The sequence below is a fragment of the Gossypium hirsutum genome, chromosome D03, assembly GCF_007990345.1.
Source record: "Gossypium hirsutum isolate 1008001.06 chromosome D03, Gossypium_hirsutum_v2.1, whole genome shotgun sequence".
Classification (NCBI taxonomy): Eukaryota; Viridiplantae; Streptophyta; class Magnoliopsida; order Malvales; family Malvaceae; genus Gossypium; species Gossypium hirsutum.
In genome coordinates, this window is record NC_053439.1 from 32,275,759 (window position 1) to 32,294,945 (window position 19,187).

Sequence of the window (19,187 nt, forward strand, 5' to 3'; positions counted from 1 at the left end):
TTATCAAGAAACCCCTTTTCAATGAAAAGTATCTATTTAGCAATCGAATGTGAATAAACACCTTTTTTTATGAAAATCCCATGCAGTTATAACAAAAGTAAAACAAGTCAATACTTTATACATAGTTTAAAGCAAGCGAAAAATAATAAGTAAAGCACCTACTCGGGTAACCACTAGAGTTTAGTATGGCTCCACCTAAGGTGGGCTCTTAAGGCTCGCTAATGGGGTTCGGTTCTAACGTAAAGGTACCTGAACCAGCAGATTCCTCGATCCTCACCCATTATAGGATCATATGGATCGAGTTCAGTTCAGGGAAACACATTTCCCTATGGCTATACGGAGATGAAAATCTCACGAAAACATAGTTACGGATGTATTCCGAAAGCGATCCACTATCCTATACGAAGGTGAAGACTTCACGAAGGAATAGCTTCTCACTCCCACTTAAAAAGGTAAAATTTTCTGATTATGCGATGCAATGTGCAGAAATATATCAAACGCTCAACCAAGTAAAGCAATTATAAACCAAAATAATGAAGATTGCAACAAATTCAAATGAAATGCAACGAAAGGATCGTAAATTTAAACCAAGTTTTTAATTTTCGCCAAAAAGACAAAACGTCATCAACTCGTAGCTTGACTCTATTATTTTGGGTCCCTAGCAGAGTCGTCAAGTTGTCGAAACCTTTTTTTTAAAGGGGTCGACTTTGATTTTTGAAAATGAAAACAAACATGGGAGTCGCCACCAATTCTTTTTGATGAGGTGGGATAGGGTCACCTCGAAAAGTGATTGTTTTTAATAAATGATTTGATTTATTAAAACAACGATTTTGGTCCACGAAATTCAGAAAGACGGGTTCAGGAGTCAGTTACGCACAAAGAATGATTATCACCCTCGTAACGCCCAAAATTGGTACCTAGTTGATTACTTCGTGTTTTTTAGTGCCGAGAATTGAAAATCTTAAAGAGATTTAAAATATGATCATTTGTTAAAATATTGAAATTTTTTCGAGAAAAGGGCATATTTCACGTTAAATCGAGAAAGAGGATTACATCCCGTAAGTTAGGACACAATGTCTTAAATTCCCGATACGAGAATAAACGACGAAAAATTTACTTATTTGAAATATATTTGATTATCTCGGTTTTAGAAATAAATCATATTCCGTAAGTTAGAACATGATTTTTTTTATTCCTGAGATTATTTAAAATTCATTTTTTTTTAAATGTTCATTTATTCAGATTTATCAAGAAAATCGAAACCCCGTAAGTTAGGGTACGACCTTTCGAATCTCAAAATACTAAGTATTACTTATTTCAAAATCATAATTTATGTATCGAGTAAAATTAATGTATCACAAATTTGTTGTGAAAATAAATCGCGATGATAATATGCGTAACACCATAAATGTGTTAAAAAACAACAAGAAAAACGAGAATGAATTAACGAAACAAACAAGTTGATTACAGATAAAAGAAAAATAATAAGCAAAATATTAAAACAACAGTAAAGAACCATATGGATAAGTGGGATATACAAGGGTTTTAAAAATAATAATACTAATAATAATGAGAATAATATGAATGATAATAAAAATAATAATGAATAATCTAAGGTTTGTAATCATATAAAAGAATGTGAATAAATAAATATAATGTGATAAAATAGAATAGATGTATTTAAAGTATTAGGTAAATAAATATGAAAACAAATATAATAGATATAATAATGCAAAACTAATTAATTTAATAATATGATAGTAATAACAAGTAAATGAATAAAAAAAGGAAAATAATAATAGTAATAATAAGATTAAATTAATTAGTTTGATAATAAAATAGCAAAAATAACAAATAAAATGGCTAAATTGAACTTTAAAGCAGAAATTTGGGGCAAATCAGAAATAAGTAAAAAGGATAAGGACCAAGTAGAACGCGCGAATAACAAGGAGAGACGAAAATGGGCAATAATCCCCACCCTCCAAAACGCACAGCTTCAAGGTGGACCAAATTGACAACCGAAATAAATTATAGGGCAAAAATTAAAAATGAAAAAAATTTAATTGTAAACAATAAAAAAGCGAAAGGGCTAAAGGCGCAATTAGCCCTTCTGTTTAAAAACACGCGAATCCTAGGGGTTAATGGGTTGGGTAATCGGGTCGCCCCAAAACGAAGTCGTTTCGGGTGTCTGAGGCTAGTCCCAAAACGGCGCCGTTTTGGGGCCTATATAAGTAAAAAAAAATCCCAAAAAATTTCATTTCTCAACATTTAAAAAAAAAACTTCACAACCCCTTTTTTTCTCTCCAGCCTCTGCACGTTCGGCCAACGGGTCACCGGCGACGGCACCGCCATCCATGGTGGCTGAAAAACGTAGAAGTTTTTCTTTTTTTGGCATTTTGGCTTCCCGAGCCCGGATCTTAAGACTACCGACCGAAAAGGTGAAAAAGTTTTTATTTTTATTTTTATTTTTGTATTCTTTTTTTTATATCTTTTGTATATAAATGTTCGAAAAAAAAACACCTTAAAGTTTCTGTTTGATTTCTCTTCTCCTTTTTTTGCTCGATTTTTTTAAAAATCCACCCCCTTACAATTGGTTCAATGGCTTTTTATAGTCGTTTTACAACATTATTTTTATATTTTTTCTACTGTTCTTGTACTTGCTATTGCATGTGTTGTTTCTTCTTCTTGCAGGCGGCGTGGCAGAGGAGTGGTTGATGGTGGTAGAGGCTAGGAGCGGCAGCAGCATTAGGCTAGGGTGCGGCTAGGGTTTTCTGTTTCTATTTAGGTTTTGGGACTTTTGGGTCATTAGGGTTTTCTTTGTTTTGGGCCTGTAAATTTAGGCTTTGTAACTGAACTCTTTTTTAAAATTTGGACTTTGTTATAATTTTTTTATTTTTGTTTTGGTTTTTTTTGTATTTGGGTTTCTATTTGGGCCCGGCCTAAATTGGCCCATTACAAAACTCTTTTACGTAGGCGCATTTTGGGTTTTTAGCCCATTTCGATAAATAACGTTTTAAGTGGCCTGTTTCTGTAAATGAAGTTGGAAATGAGCCTTTTTTTTAGTAAAATAGTCCCACATTGGAGTATAATTCAAAATTTATGTTTCCAAAAATGATGTTTGTACATCTCATATTAAAAAGGGAGGTTTTTTTTAATCTAAATAATATAAAAAATAAAATTAATAACTGAAATGCCCATAAGATTATTTACCAAAATGGTATAGTTTTACTGGTGCCACCTGTCAAATTGACGGCACCAAACTAAAATGTAATGATCTAAAGTATTCAGGGACCTGTTATAAAATTTTTCCATTTAGGATGGCTGCTAAAAAAAGGGAAAGGGTGCCGCCTGACAGTGTGGCGGCACCAAACTTTAAATATGGCTAATTGTCTTGTAAGCCCTCCTTATTCATTATTTTCTTTTATTCCCCTTCAACTCACTATATTTTGTTTAAATAAGCCCTTAACTTATGGTTTTACTCATAAAAGCCTTTTATTTTAATATTAAAGTAAATGTATTTTACCTAAAGTAAAACTATTTAAAAAAATATAAACTAATTCACATTTTATGTTGATGTGAATTTGATGAGAATAACTTATTAAATAAAAAAATTAAATTTCTTGAGAGTGCTTATATACATTATATTCTTAACTACTCTTTTGAAATTTTTGATTACTTTTTTAGATTTTATGTTGATGTTAAAGTGTATATAATTTTTATTGCATCAACAAAAAATTACGATAAGAGCTTGAAATTCAAAAAATATATATTTACTTTAATATTAAAATAAAGGGCTTTTATGAGTAAAAACCATAAGTTAAGGGCTTATTTAACTACAAAAATAGGTTAATGATTTGTTTAAATACAATATAGTGAGTTAAAGGGGAATAAAAATAATAATAAATAAGAAGGGCTTACAAGGCCACAATGTCAGGTTGCACCCTTTTTCCTTTTTTTCAACAGCTATTCTAAATGGAAAAATTCATAATAGGTCACTAAATATTTTAGATTATTACATTTCAGTCCGGTGCCGCCTATACCATTTTAGTAAATAATCTTATGGACATACTATTTCAGTTATTAATTTTATTTTTTTTTGCATTATTTAGGTAAAAAAGCTAAAAAGGGATAAATTGGAATTTAGGTTCTAACATATTTGTCGGGTGATATATATATATATATAAAGAAAAAAGATAAATAAGCAATGCTAAAATTTTTTAAGGAAATTGTTTACTAGAAATGAACGAGGTATGAAGAGTGAATGACTAAAATGTTTTATTCCTCTTCAATGTATTCAACATTTTACGTGGATTTTTTACTTTCACCAATTTTATTTTTCGTAAACGAAACCTCAAAAAATGAGGAAAATATTTTTCATAAATAAATGTACTTACACCTTTAATTTAAGCCGTTGATTTTAAAATATATGCTTTTTTTTAAATCGCTCCCCACCCCTTTCTCCCTTACCACATCAGTAAAAATTACCACTTCCAAATAAAATAGTCGTGTGATTAAAAGTCGACTTAATAATAATTTTAATTTTAAAGTATAACATTTATAATTTCAAAAAAATGTTTATTTTTAATTAATCTTAAAAAAATATCTATTCCCCTCTTTTCTTTTCTTTTTTTAAATCCGCATATTTTGCGGTGATGAGTGAGGCTAAGAGATACGGCAGAGCTTGGTTGGGGTTGTCTTTTCCTGTAATAGGTTGTTAGCAATGGTGGAGGCCGTAGTTCTTTACCCGTCACCACCAATTGGCCACCTGCTAGCCATGGTGGAGTTAGGCAAGCTTCTATTATCTCACCGACCTTCACTCTCTATCCACATCCTCATCGCTACACCACCTTACCAAGCTGAATCCACCGCTTCTTATATTGCCGCCGTCTCTTCCACTATTCCTTCCATTGTTTTTCACAAGCTACCCAAAGTCACCCTCCTTCCATCCACTGATGTTACCCACCATGAGTTCCTTACTTTTGAGGTCCTCCGCCTTAGCAACCCCAATGTCCATGAAACTCTCCTTTCCATCTCCAAGGATTACAAAGTCCATGCCTTTATCATGGATTTTTTCTGTACTGTGGCTTTCAAAGTCGCCGTTGATCTTAGTATCCCTCCTTACTTCTTCTACACCTCCGGCGTTGCTACTCTTTCCTCCTTCTTTTATCTACCAACCCTTCATAATAACACCACCAAAAGCTTCAAAGAACTTAACCTTCTCCTCAACATCCCAGGTGTCCCACCGGTGCCATCTGCCGATATGCCTAAGCCAGTACTCGATCGCAACGATCAAGTCTATCACATCTTCATTAACAACTCCATGTATTTGCCCAAGTCAGCTGGGATTATAATCAACAGTTTTGAATCCCTCGAGCCCAGAGCCATCAAAGCAATTCGCGATGGACTCTGTGTTCCAGATGGCCCCACACCTCCACTGTACTGCATCGGACCGTTGATTGCTGACGTTGATCGGAGAAGTGGAGCTAGATCTAATGTTGCCGGTGAAGGTGCCCCTGATGATTGCTTAATGTGGCTTGACAAGCAACCTAGTAAAAGTGTAGTGTTCCTTTGTTTTGGTAGCCTGGGACTGTTTTCAGCTCAACAGTTGAAAGAAATAGCTGAGGGGTTAGAGAGAAGTGAGCAAAGATTCTTGTGGGTGGTGAGAAACCCTCCTTCGGAGAACCTAAGTGTGGCGATAAAGGAACAATCGGAACCAGATTTGAACACTTTGTTACCTATGGGGTTCTTGGAGAGGACGAAGGAGAAGGGAAAGGTGGTCAAGTCATGGGCGCCACAGGTGGCGGTGTTGAACCATGATTCCATCGGTGGGTTCGTGACACACTGTGGGTGGAATTCGGTGCTGGAATCTGTTTGTGCGGGGGTTCCGATGGTGGCATGGCCACTCTACGCAGAGCAAAGGTTCAACCGGGTGTTGCTAGTGGAGGAAATGAAGATAGCCTTGCCGATGGTGGAGTCAGAAACAGGGTTCGTAGATTCAAGTGAAGTGGAGAAGCGAGTTAGAGAATTAATGGAGTGGGAACAAGGTAAACTGGTTAGGGAGCGAACCGTAGCTATGAAACACGCTGCCAAGGCTGCTATGAGTAAGGGAGGTTCCTCTCGTCTCGCACTAGCCAAACTCTTTGAGTCGTGGAAGAAGGAATAATACCTGAATTCTGGTGCGGTTTTAATTTTTTACTTAGGGTGAGTTTGGATGGGCAGTGCGTTTATCTGCAGTTAGTGTAAAAATAGCAGTGGCGGTGAAATTAGATACTATAGCGATACTGTAGCGTAAGACAAAAAGTAAGCTAAACGGACTGCACCGCACTCAATCGTCCATCCAAATCCACTCTTAATCCAATTTAGAGTTGTGCATTGTCGGGCTGGGCTCAACTAAAAGTTTAGGCTTAAATTGAGCTTAAATAAATATTTAAGCTCAATTTGAATAAAAATATAAAATTTGGGCCTGACCCAGTCCATCAATATTAATTTTTATATTATTTTTATGTAATTTTAAAATATATATAATAAATCAAAAATACTAAAAATATTAAAATAAATATTTCTCAATAAATTGAAAATAAATTTTAAAAAATATGTATACTAATAATATTAAAATAGATGTAACTTAACAAACAGATGTCTCTAAAATAATAACAAAATAAACAATAAAATAAGTTTTATATAGTATCCAAACAATAGTAACAAAATAGTAGTATAATAGTAAAATGGTAATAAAATAGAGATAAAATAATAAGAAAATAATATTAAAAAACAAAAAAAGAGATTTTTTTTTGTTCTTTAGTGAATTTGGGTCCGGTCGGGATCCGAACCAAAAATACTTTATTCGAGGTCTGGCTCATTTTCTAAACGGGTTTTATTTTTTTGTCCAAACCTAATTTTTAAATATGTATTTTTATCTAAACTCTCTCACATTTCAGACAAACCTTCGGGCCAGATCGAGTGACCCAACCCATTAACTGCTCTAATCCAATTTGAGTGAATTTTAGACATATATGCTGTGAAAAAGTATACTGTTTTTTGAGAGAATAAAAACGCCTATGATTGAGTTTCCTAATTTCCATGTCAGGAGATTCTTATTACACCATAAATTTAGGAATACTCTTGTAATAACCAATTCATCTAACCCTTCTTTTACTTAAGCAACACTCCTATAATTCTAAAATGCTATTATCAACTGTTGTGCATAAAATTTATTATAATTACTAAAAATACCATAAAATAGCAATAGCATAACTAATAAAAATTACATAATATAATAAATAGACTTGTTCCACTGGATAATTTAAAAAACAAAAAAAAGGAGTATATAATTTTATTTTGTCATGAATATATATTTATAAATAACATTTAGGGTGCTCAAAAGGAGACACTAATGGTTATAATTTCTATAATTTTACAAGTGTATGCTTAGGATTGTTAAAAAAACGTTAATGATATCTTTACAACTTAAAAAAAAAAGTAATATTATTATGCATCAAATAAATATAATTACTAAAATAACAATAACATTTTATAAAAATATAAATAATATACAAATATTACTTAATATGAATCATATCTCTAAAACTTATAAATAAATAAAATAAAAATAAAGGAACTAATGTGACTTTCGCCACCCCACATGACAACAATTTCTGCCACACATAACTATTCTTATTATTGAAGCATCTTTTGCCCATTTGCCTTTAAACTTAGCGTAGCGGCATTAACTTCTTAGCCTAGTTGGCTAATACTTTCATTCTATAATCATGTACATGTAGTGTAGTGTAGGGCACCTTTGCTTTGTGTTAATCCACATATAAAACAAAAAGCTTTGACCTTGATCCTTTTCCCTCGTGATATGATCGGTTGGTTTCTGGGTTTCATGCTCTTAAATTATTTTTGTTTTGAAAAAATTGTAATTTTTTAAAAATTTTAAGGCATATTCTCAATTGGTAAAGGTAAAAAGTTTAATTATAAAATTATGATTTTATATTTTACTCCACGAGACCTTTACAACGATATATCATATGTTCAAAATGGTTGAGTGATGAATGAGAAATTAATGCTCAAAATAAGCTACTTGTAAATATTTCTTAAGAAAAAAAAATCTTAGATCCCACATTAGTTAATACCAAGCCTGAGGTGTATATATTTGAGAACCCACTTGAAGAAAAATTGAATGATTAAGCTTGTAATCTTGCCTCACGTGCATGAGGGGTGCAGATCCAAACCCATCGGGGTTGGGCCCACCCGCACGACGTGGGTGACGTGAAATGTACCAACACAAAATTTATTTTTTTCTTAGCAAATATACAAAATCTGGTTTAAAAGGACATATATCATAATTTTATTTGATTCCAATCAATTTGATTTAATTTTAATCAAATTGATTTAATTGTTCATTTAATGTAGATTTTGTATCATTATTCATGGATATTTTCAAAATTCCTTCATATTGAATGCCTATAAAAGCCTAAGAAATCTTCAAAAATTTTTGGACAATCACACTTTCTCACACCGAGTTTATTTTGCTCTCCAAAATTCTTCTCTTTTCCTCTCCATATTTTCCAACGTTTCGGTGATAGAAAAAGACAACATTTGTTCGTTGATCACTGTAGAGGTGCTACTGCTTCGATCATTGTGTTGTTGTATCTTGGGAGACAGTCGACCAATGTTTCTCCCAGTACGGCTGAATCTGTCTTAAGGAAACAGTGTAAAACATGCCTCAACATCTAGGAAAACTCGGTTCTTCTTTTCAATTTTTGGTTTTCGTTATATTATTTATTGGTTTTTCGTATCTGATAAATTAGATATAAATTATTTAATTTATTTTATACGTAAATATTTGTTTATTTATATTTGTATATTTGTTCAATAACGTGTTTTGTCCAACAATCTTAAGACATGTTTCCTTTATTATTTTTGCAATTCTCTAATCCGAGACGAACGAGACACCAAGGCGAAAAGAAAAAAGAATGTTTTTTATTTGAAAATAAAAATAAAAATTGAATAAAATCTGTTTCGGGGTTTATTCCCGTCGTTCAACAAATTTTATTCCATCTTTGATTTATTTTCCAAACGAATATTAAAATTAAATAAATTCTGTTTCGGGATTTATTACTTTCGTTTAACAGATTTTATTCGATCTTGATTTGTTTCCAAATGAAAACTTAATCAAATAATTTTATTTCGGGATTTTTCCAACGTTTGAAAGAATTGATTTTGATTTTATTTTAGAATTTTAATCCTGCTACTTAACAAATAAAAGAGAAATTTTTCTGTTTATGGTGGTCTTAATTGTGGCTTTAAATTGTGAAAGCTTAATTTGTAGCTTCAAAATTGTAACATCAAAGGAAAAGAAAATTATCAACGGTGAATTAAAAAGACAATATAAGAGTGCATGTCTAGGGTTGGTTCTTTGAAAGATTTTGTATTTAAGAGTGCCAAGTGCACCACCTCTCTTTTAGGGTTGCCTACCTGGTGCATTGTTTTATTGTATTTTTTATTAGATCATATAAACTTTTGTTTCGGGTTTTATTAAATTCCTGCCGTCTAACAAAAGTTGATAATTTTCTAATTATGGTTTTGTTTCTTAACAGAAAATGGAAACTCCCACTAATTTAATCAATTCGCAATCTGAAGCTTTGGATCAAATGCAATCTTCGATTCAAAACTCAGTGTTGTCGGTGGTGGCTACTGTAAGCCACAACGAGAAACCTGCAAAATTCTCAGGACAATTTCAGGAGTTGGCAATAGAAAATGTTGTTTTATTTGACTATGCTGAACTTGGCCAAATTTTTGAAAGATGTCTCTCCTACTGTTAAAGAGGGCGAGGTAGATGAAGTTACCGCTTTCACAGCTTTTGAAGCTTGAAACTATTCTGATTTCCTGTGCCAAAAGTACATCCTAAATGGATTATTGAATGCATTGTACAAAGTGTATAGTGTCAAGAAAACAGCTAAGGAATTATAGACATCATTGGACCATAAATACAAAACCGAAGATGTTGGAGCTAAAAAGTTTTTAGTTGCTAAATTCTTAAATTTTGTAATGATTGATTCTAAACTAGTTGTGAATCAAGTGTAGGAACTTCAATTGATTGTTCACAAAATTCTTACTAAAGGGATGGTGATAAGTGAATCCTTCCAAGTGGCAGTCATTATTGAAAAGCTGTCTCTTGCTTGGAATGACTTCAAGAATTAACTAAAGCACAAAAGAAAAAAAAATGTCATTGGAAGATTTAATTGTCAGGCTTCGGATTGAAGAAGACAATATAGATACAGAAAAAAGGCTCAACAAAGCAACAAATGTCAATGATGCTAGGACAAATATCATAGAAGTCAAGGACTTCAAGAAGGGAAAACAACCTCAGAGTGGGTCTAAATTAGGACCAAAAGGTGGCGTTTCCAAGAAGCATAAATTTAAAGGAAAATGCTTCAATTGCAACAAGATAGGGCACAAATCATCTGACTATAGGATTCCAAAAAAAGTTAGAGCTAACGAGGCCAATGCTGTGGAAGAAATTTATAAGGAAGTTCCCGATATGAACTTATGTGCCTAACATACGCAAGAACTATGAATAAGAATTTTCTTCTAAATGGGGAATGTTTGTGAAAAAAGGATATGTAATGCAATATTTGTAAAAAGAAAAACTATGAATAAGAATATTTCTTCTTCTTCTATTTATATACTTGAGTCATTTGATTTATGGCATGGTAGGTACGGACATGTTAATTACGATACTTTACATAGATTAATTAATTTAGAGCACATTCCTTCTGATAAGTGATAAAAGTAACATATTTTAATTTCGTTCTTAATTCATTTTTGGATGATTATTTATGCAAATTAGTGAATTTTATGCTCTCAATTCTTTAAATTTATGTTTCTATACTTAGGTGAGCATTTGAGAGTAAAAAGAGCGAAAAATAAACGAAAATTAGACAAAAAGAGTATATTTAAGAAGCCACATGGGCTAGACACACGACCATGTGAGCCACACGGTCTGGACACATGGCCATGTGCTAGACCGTGTCGATTTCGCAACTTGCTTCCTAAACATGCAGAAAAACATGATTTTTAGGCTTTTTGGGCATTCTAAAGTCTATAAATACCAAATAGAAAAAGAGAATGGGAGCCATCAGAGAATATTGAAGAAAACAACTCGAAGAACACTATTAGAGCTAACTCTGAAGCATATTTCCATTAAGATCGAAGTCCTTCTTTAAATTTCCTTTGAAGTTTTTATGAGTTTCATTATTTCTTGTGGTTATTTTGACTTTGAGATGTTTTTATTCAGAATTATGAACTAATTCCCTAGATACTTAAGGAGGATGAAACCTATGATGAATTCTATTATTTGATTTTTGTTTTACGTGGTAAATACTTGATTCTTTTCTCAGTTATGTGTGTTTATCTCTTGTTTTAATATTTCTGGGGTATTAATTCATGTTTAATGTGCTTAAATCAGAGGAGGAAAGTCCCTATTTAAGAGTAGATCTAGCATAATTGAGTGGAGTTGCATGCAATCCTAGAAATAAAACGAAATAAATCTACCAGATTAGAGTCAAATCTAATAGGGGAATCCATAGATCGAGTTAATGTGATAATAGGGGTTTTAATTAGAAAGAAATTTTAATTAATCAACCTAGAGTTAGTTGTTCTTACTCTCGAAAGAGATATTAGCATAATTTAGGGATTTCCACGGATTAAGATACCAAGTGAATAAATCATTTAATTTAGATTCTTAATAATAGATGAAGTCTAGGTGGAATCTTTCCTGGGTATTGTCTCTCGCATTGGTTATTATTCAATTATTTTCCTGATTTATTCTATGTTTAGTTCTTAGTTAAATTAATTTAATAATTTTAGTTTAAAATCAATCACTCCAATTTTTCGGTTAAATAATAGGAAAACGGTAATTACTAGTACTTTTAGTCCTCGTGGATACAATATCTCTACTCACTATAGCTATACTATTTATCGATAGGTGCACTTGCCTTTGTCGTATTTTTAGTTAGTTTCATCTAGTTTTTTGGCGCCATTGACGAGGACTAAAATATTAGGAACACTTTATTTTTATTAATTTAGCCCTTTTTATTTTATTTTATATTTCTTAAATTTAATTTCTACATTCTAATTGTTTTTCTTTTGTTTGCTTTTGACAGGTACTTTTAGTTTATGACTAGAGGAAACTTGTCGGGACCATTGCTTTTCGACAATGAGATTAAAAGTACTGCTCACAGAAATCATAGAGAGATTAGAGAAGTAAAGCTAAGTCAACAGAATATAGTAGATGAATAAGAAGACAACATTATTACTGAGGAGATGGGCGATAATCAGAATATTCAGCTACCTCTAGCAGCTATTGTTCCTCGTACTATGTATGCTTATGCCAAGCCTACTTTGACTGGGGCTGAATCGAGTATTGTTTGACTTACCATTGCTGCAAATAATTTTGAACTAAAGCCGAACACTATTTAGATGGTACAATAATATTTTCAGTTTGACGGTTTACAAGATGAAGACCCAAATACTCATTTGGCCAATTTCCTAGAGATTTGTGACACTTTCAAGATTAATGGTGCCACTGATGAAGCCATTCATTTACGGTTATTCCCATTCTCGTTAAGGAACAAGACAAAACAGTGGTTAAACTCTTTACCACGAGGTTCCATTACTACATGGGCTCAACTAACCTAGAAGTTTCTTTTAAAGTACTTCCACTGGCTAAGACAGTTAAGTTGAGGAATGACATCTCTTCTTTTATTCAGATCGATTTAGAGACATTATATGTTGCATAGGAGAGATACAATGACTTATTGAGAAGGTGCCCTTATGATGGGTTACATTTATGGTTACAAGTTCAAACCTTCTACAACAGTTTGAATCCCTCAACTAGGAATTTGATTGATATAGCAATCGGTGGAACACTGAACAATAAAACACCCAAAGAAACTTATAAGTTTATAGAAGAGATGACATTGGACAATTATCAGGGGTAAGTCATGAGGATAAAGCCAATGAAAATAGTCGATGTTTTTAATCTAGATGCAGTCATCATGTTACCAAACCAAGTAGAAGTACTAAATAAGAAAATTGATGGTTTATATTTTTCTACGCAGGTGAATCTGGTGATGCAATGCGATACAAATAGAGTTGGAATGACGGATCCAAAATGTTTACCCTTCAGTCTTAGTACAGAGAATGAGTAAGTCAATTATATGGGTAAAAATTTTAGACCTCAAAATAACTCTTATAGTAATAACTATAATACAGATTGGAGGAACTATCTCAATTTTTCTTAGGGTGGTTAAGGCAATCAAAGAACACAACCCCCTTTAAGCATTCAACAACATTATCAGCAAGAGAAAAAGTTGAACTTTGAGGAGATGTTGACAAAGTTTATCTCAGTGTCAGAAACTCGCTTGCAAAATATTGAGGCAGCACTAAAAAATTAGCAAGCAATGATTCAAGGACTCAAAAATCAAATCTTGTTAAATTAATTTCGGAAATACCACAAGGTAGCTTGCCTAGCAGTACTATAACTAACCCAAAGGAGCAGCTTCACGCAATTACTGTTTGAGACGTGAAAGGGTTAGTTGAACCTGAACAAGAATCAAGGCAAGAATGTGGTGAACAATGATGAGGTTGAGAAAGGTAAGAAAGAGCAAAAACCGGTTGTCAAAGAATACAAACCTCAAGTGTCATATCCTAACGCGTCAAAAAGAGACCACATGAACGAACAATATGGTAAATTTTTTAAGTTTCTTAAAAAATTACACATTAACTTACCGTTTGTTGAAGCTTTTTCGCAGATGCCAAATTACGTCAAATTCTTAAAAGAATTGTTAGTAAACAAGAGAAAGATAGACGACTCGTCTAGAGTTCAACGCAGTTTGCTTGCCCATTCTCCAAAATAAACTACTCAACAAACTTAAAGATCTAGAAGTTTTACTATTCCTTGTCTCATTGGTAGTTTAAATATTGAGAATGCTTTGGCTAATTTAGGGGCTAGTATTAATGCCATGCCTTATAAAATGTTTAAACAACTTGGTCTTAGGAAACCCAAACACACTAGGATGAGTATTCAATTAGCGAACAAAACCATTAGATATCCTAAAGGTATTATTGAAGATGTGCTTGTGAAAACCAATAAATTTATATCCCCCTTTGATTTCGTTATTTTAGACATGGATGAAGATAGTGAGGTACCTTTGATCTTAGGTCGACCCTTTTTAGCCACTACTAGGACTATTAACGATGTTGGTACGGGTGAACTTGTGTTTCGTGTAGGTGACGAAAAGATTATTCTCAAAGCACGCGATTCTGTGAGAGTCTCTAGTGAGCGAGATGATTTTAAATGTTTTGTTAATGTGAGTAACCATGTGGCTCAATGAAAACACGAAAATTTATGTGTTTTTACATGCCCTTTTTAACTTAAAATCATGCTATTTCGGTTAAATTATTGTCGAAAAATAATTAAATATTATAAAATAATTAAATTTAAAATTACGACTATCTCATTCCAAACCCGATCCTCAGATCCTCGGGATTAGTCTAGTATCAGAGCCAATGAGGAGCATGTATTTTTAAGTTTTGAAAATATTCAATTTGTTTTCAATATTTTCGAGTTCTGGTTTAACTATCTTCATTAATGTATTATTATTTTGCTAAGAATTGATACAGTGTCCAGTTAGCCATGGGTTAAGCGTGTCAAGGACAAAGTATCCCTTTAGGCAACTTTAATAATCTGAAAATCCAGATAGTAGAACATCCTTGTAGGAAATAAGAAAACAAAGAATGTTTCCTTTCCTTAGAAGAACCGATTCTTCTGCAAGCTTTGTTTCCAATCAATCCCAAGAATCCGACCAAACCTCAAACAATAATGCTAATAAACAAGAAGAACATTATGAAAATATTCCCCAAAGATTTGATAATTGGACTCTTCCAAGAGTTCCAACAAACCAAGTCTACAAGAAAAAAACTTTTGAAAATTTAAATGCTTTTTGCAATTACGTTATAAAAACAAAAGAAATGAGTTTACCTATTTAAAAAGAATCTGAAACTGTAACATCCTTGTTGACACCATTTTTTGTGAAAACGGGGTCTACTTGGATTTTAAAAATGAAAACGAAAACGGGAGTCGCCACCATTCCTTTTTGATGAGGTGTGATCGGATCACCTTGAAAAGTGGTTGTTTTTAATAAACGATTTGATTTTATCAAAACAACGATTTTGGTCTACGAAATTTAGAAAACGGGTTCGGGAGTCAGTTACGCACGAGGAAGGGTTAGCACCCTCGATACGCCCAAAATTGGTACCTTAGTTGATTATTTAACGTCTTTATGTCGAAAGCTGAAAGTTTGAAAAGATTTAAAATACGATCCTCTTTTATTAAAGTTGATTTTAAAATGCTTTAATTAAATCAAAAATGGAAAATGCCTCATTATCTCGAAGTAACAAGATGTCACACCCAGTAAGTTAGGACCCGGCATCTCATATTTTGAGAGTAAGTTTACATTTCACTTTTTATTTAAACCTCATTTATTTTAATTTTAAAAGGATATTCGGTTACTTAGAATCAACGAGAAAAACCGAAGCCCAGTAAGTTAGGGCACGATTTCTTGAATTTTCTAAATATAGAATATTACATTTATTTTTGAAATTTTATGCGTTTGGAAATTTAAAAGGATATTTTGCTATTTAGGTTTAACGAGAAAATCGAGACCCAGTAAGTTAGGGTACAATTTCTCGAATTTCCAAAATGCAAAATATTGCCTTATTTAGCAAAATTTCATTTTGAATAATAGCGGGTAATCTATTTGAAGGTAAGCATTTATTTTGTTTGGAATAAAATAAAGTAACCTAAGTTGGATAACTATGTCAGAGTTTAATTTACAATATGATGACATGGAATAATGGTACATGGATAATTACAAAAATGTATGACAATAATATGAAAATACGAGTAAACTAATTATGGTACACACAATGACAATACACACTCAACATACATTATTTGAATACTAGCATTAATAAATAAAGACGAATGAATTAAGTAGCATATAACAATTTCAACATGAATAGCATAAGAGAAATTAGAACAAATAAAATGCAGGACAGTCCTTAAAACATAATAAATAAATTTTGAACAAGTAATGTGACAAAAGAAATATATAATATATATATATACAAAATAATTTTAAAATACTACGTATGGTAAAATTTTAAAATAAGTAACACGTATGTACATATAGAAGCGTGAAATAAGAAAAATTTTAAAATGGATAATAAGTAAAACATAAAACAAACAGCATAGTTAAAAAGGTACAAAATAATTTTAAAATAATTAGTGTACATAATGCATTCTAATGTGAGATAAATTATGTATAAAATACTCAATGTATAGAAACTCTAAACAAAATAAAACAGTTTCAAAATAAATAATATAAAGAATTTCAAAATAAATAGTATAGGAAACAATTTAAATTACATAGTACATACAAATTCAAAATGGATAGTGCATACACATGTATTTAAGATAAATATCATATAAAAAAAACTTGAGATAAATACCAGTTAATCTAAAACAGTCTAAAATAAAATAGCATATAAAAGAAAATCTTAAATAATAAAAGAAACAGTTAAAAATATACAAAAATGGGGTTAAAAGGTCGAGGGCGCGATTGAAATCATAATAAAATAAAAGGGCTAAATTTTAAAAAAGAAGTAAATAGGAAAGAGGGACTAATTCGCCACGCGTTGAAAGTATCAGGGAGCGAAGGAGCAAATAACTCAAGCCTCCTTGTGCGCGACGTTTCAGTGCGAAGGACTACACAGTCAAAGGATCCAATTGAAACAGACACAGAACTCGCAATCCAAATTTAAAAAAAAATAAAAAAGGTTAGATTGCACTTCAGCGCAACATGGAGGGACTAAATGCACAAATTACCCATTAAGGGCAAGAATGCATAGGTCACCCCTCTTCAAATGGCGCCGTTTTACAATCACAATAAAAGCTAAAAAATTGCTTTATTTTTCTGCTGTTTCATTCTCTACAAAGAACGCAAAAAAAAGGGAAGTCCCATTTCTCTGCTAGGGTTCCAGGCCTAGCCTTGGAACCCCGCTGCCGTCCCTCTTCCCCACTTCTCTGATCGCGCCACCGTAATAGTCGACGGGCAGTGGCGAAAGACGAGGCTTTTAACCCCGCTTTTAAGTTCGGTGGATGACACCAGTGAGGAGAAGCCAAAAGAGAAAGAGGAGAAATCTAAACACCTTTTAGCCCGACGCCGATGACGACGAAGGGACCTCCGTCGACGGAGCCACGCGGCGGTTTCAGGTACTTCTTTTTCTTTTTATTATTAATTTTTGTTAAAACCGACTTGCAAAAGAAATGAATAAAAGAAATAAAAAAGAATAACGCAAGGAAAACAGTAAAGCGAAAGGAAAATAATCAGATTCAACCTTTGAAAACTCTGTTCTATTTCTGATTTCTTGATGTGCATTAGTAAAAAAAAATTTACAAGAGGATATTTCAGCTTTTATAGCCATATTACAACCGTTCCCCTTCATTTTTTTTGTTTTTTTGCTCTTTATTTCACCGGGTTCTTTGTAATCCTCTGTTGCTTTGCATTCACTCCTCTCTACAGGTGTTAGAGGCATGACGATGGCATGTGAGGAGATGGAATGGCGCGCATGGGTAGAGGCGGCGGCCAACGGCGCCCTAGGGTTTCTCTTTTTTTGCTGTAAAAATTTGTTTGTGGGCTAATGGAGCTGAGTTTAGTTTTGGGCTTTTGGATTGGGTCTGTTTGGGCTTAATTTGGGTAGTGGGTTTATTTTTTGTAAAATGGACTGTGAATGTTTTATTAATTTGGTTTGTTTTGGGTTCTATTGGGCCCCGGGCAAAATTTGGGCTCTACAATCCCGATTTCGACTCTAATCAGACATAGTGTTTTCAGGACCACAAGTTCGAGTCAAAAAAATATTGTAATATTATTTTCTATGTTTATTATGTGTGAATTTACTAGTGTGAAAATTTCGTGCTTTAATTTCGTCGTTTGAGTGTCCGATTAAATAAAAGGATTAAATCGTGTAAAATAAAAATTTAATGGTTATTTCTAAAAGGGCTGAATAGTGGTTATTCTTTTAATATGAAGTTTTTATTTTGCAATTTTACCATTAAAAAGATAGTGGATGGCATTATGTGTATAATATATAGTTTTTATATTATTTATAAAGGTTATAATATATATTATATTATATTATAATATTACAATTAAACAAATAAAAGACACTATCATCTTTTATTTCATTATCATCTAACTGAAACTAAGAAAAGAAAAGAAAAGAAGAACGGCCATCTTTGAAGCTTGATTTAAGGTATGTTTGGTTTCGGTTTTTGGTGATTTTTACGTTTTTATGATCGTTGCTTCGTGTTATATCTAGTCCATGCTTTAATTTTAGAATTTGATGGTGATTTTGAGACATGTCATTTTTGAATACTTGAGCTTGGTAATAGTTAATGATGAAATATGAAAGATATGTGATAGATTATAATGTTTATTCTTGAATTTTTGATGAATTTGATTATTTTGGGTTAATTTGTAAGAAAATATTTAATTGAGGGACTAAAAGGTGAAATAAATGACATGCAAGGACCTATATGAGTCTAGGGAATATTCGGCCAAAATATAGTGTGGTCAATTTGGAATATTTTGTGTTTTGTACAATTTGGACTAAATTGTGAAAATGTTAAATATCAGGGGGAAAATAGTAAATTTTCCATTTATGTGTTGTTGGACAAAATTGAATGAAATTATGTTTGAATGAGTTCAATTTGAATGTGTTTAGATCAATAATTAAAGAAATCGGACTTGGATCGGGGGAAGACTAAAGTCGTTGAATAATCGTTCCGTTTCGATTATCGTTGTCTGAGGTAAGTTTATAAGCAAATAGACGTTGTAAATTTTAGATAAATATTAATTATATATGCTGAAATGAAATATGCAAAATATATATATGTGGTAGCCAAATGTGTATATGTTTGAGAAGCAGGGATAGATGTGAAGGTGATTTGTTGATATTTAGCACTGAGTGTGCGAGTATTAATGATGTTAAATATCGGGCACTAAGTGTGCGAAACCGAGATCAATTTGGTTAAGTGAGAGAAGAGCACTAATGGT

At 32.4% G+C, this 19,187-nt stretch overlaps 1 protein-coding gene and 1 non-coding gene across 2 annotated transcripts; one reads left to right on the top strand and one right to left on the bottom strand.

Annotated features, from left to right (window-relative positions):
• The first annotated feature begins 4,520 nt into the window (after positions 1 to 4,520).
• LOC107950629 (UDP-glycosyltransferase 88A1) lies at positions 4,521 to 6,480 on the top strand. Its single transcript, XM_016885511.2, has one exon. It carries the CDS (start codon positions 4,721 to 4,723, stop codon positions 6,161 to 6,163), a length of 1,443 nt encoding a protein of 480 aa, XP_016741000.1. The 5' UTR covers positions 4,521 to 4,720; the 3' UTR covers positions 6,164 to 6,480.
• A 6,263-nt stretch (positions 6,481 to 12,743) lies between these two features.
• LOC121215818 (small nucleolar RNA R71) lies at positions 12,744 to 12,850 on the bottom strand. Its single transcript, XR_005911789.1, has one exon. It is a non-coding gene; the product is annotated as a small nucleolar RNA R71 (small nucleolar RNA).
• Between the last annotated feature and the right edge of the window lie 6,337 nt (positions 12,851 to 19,187).

Bases quoted from the DNA above. Each gene is read 5' to 3' on its own strand.
- LOC107950629 (XM_016885511.2), top strand. From the start codon at position 4,721: ATGGTGGAGGCCGTAGTTCTTTACCCGTCACCACCAATTGGCCACCTG.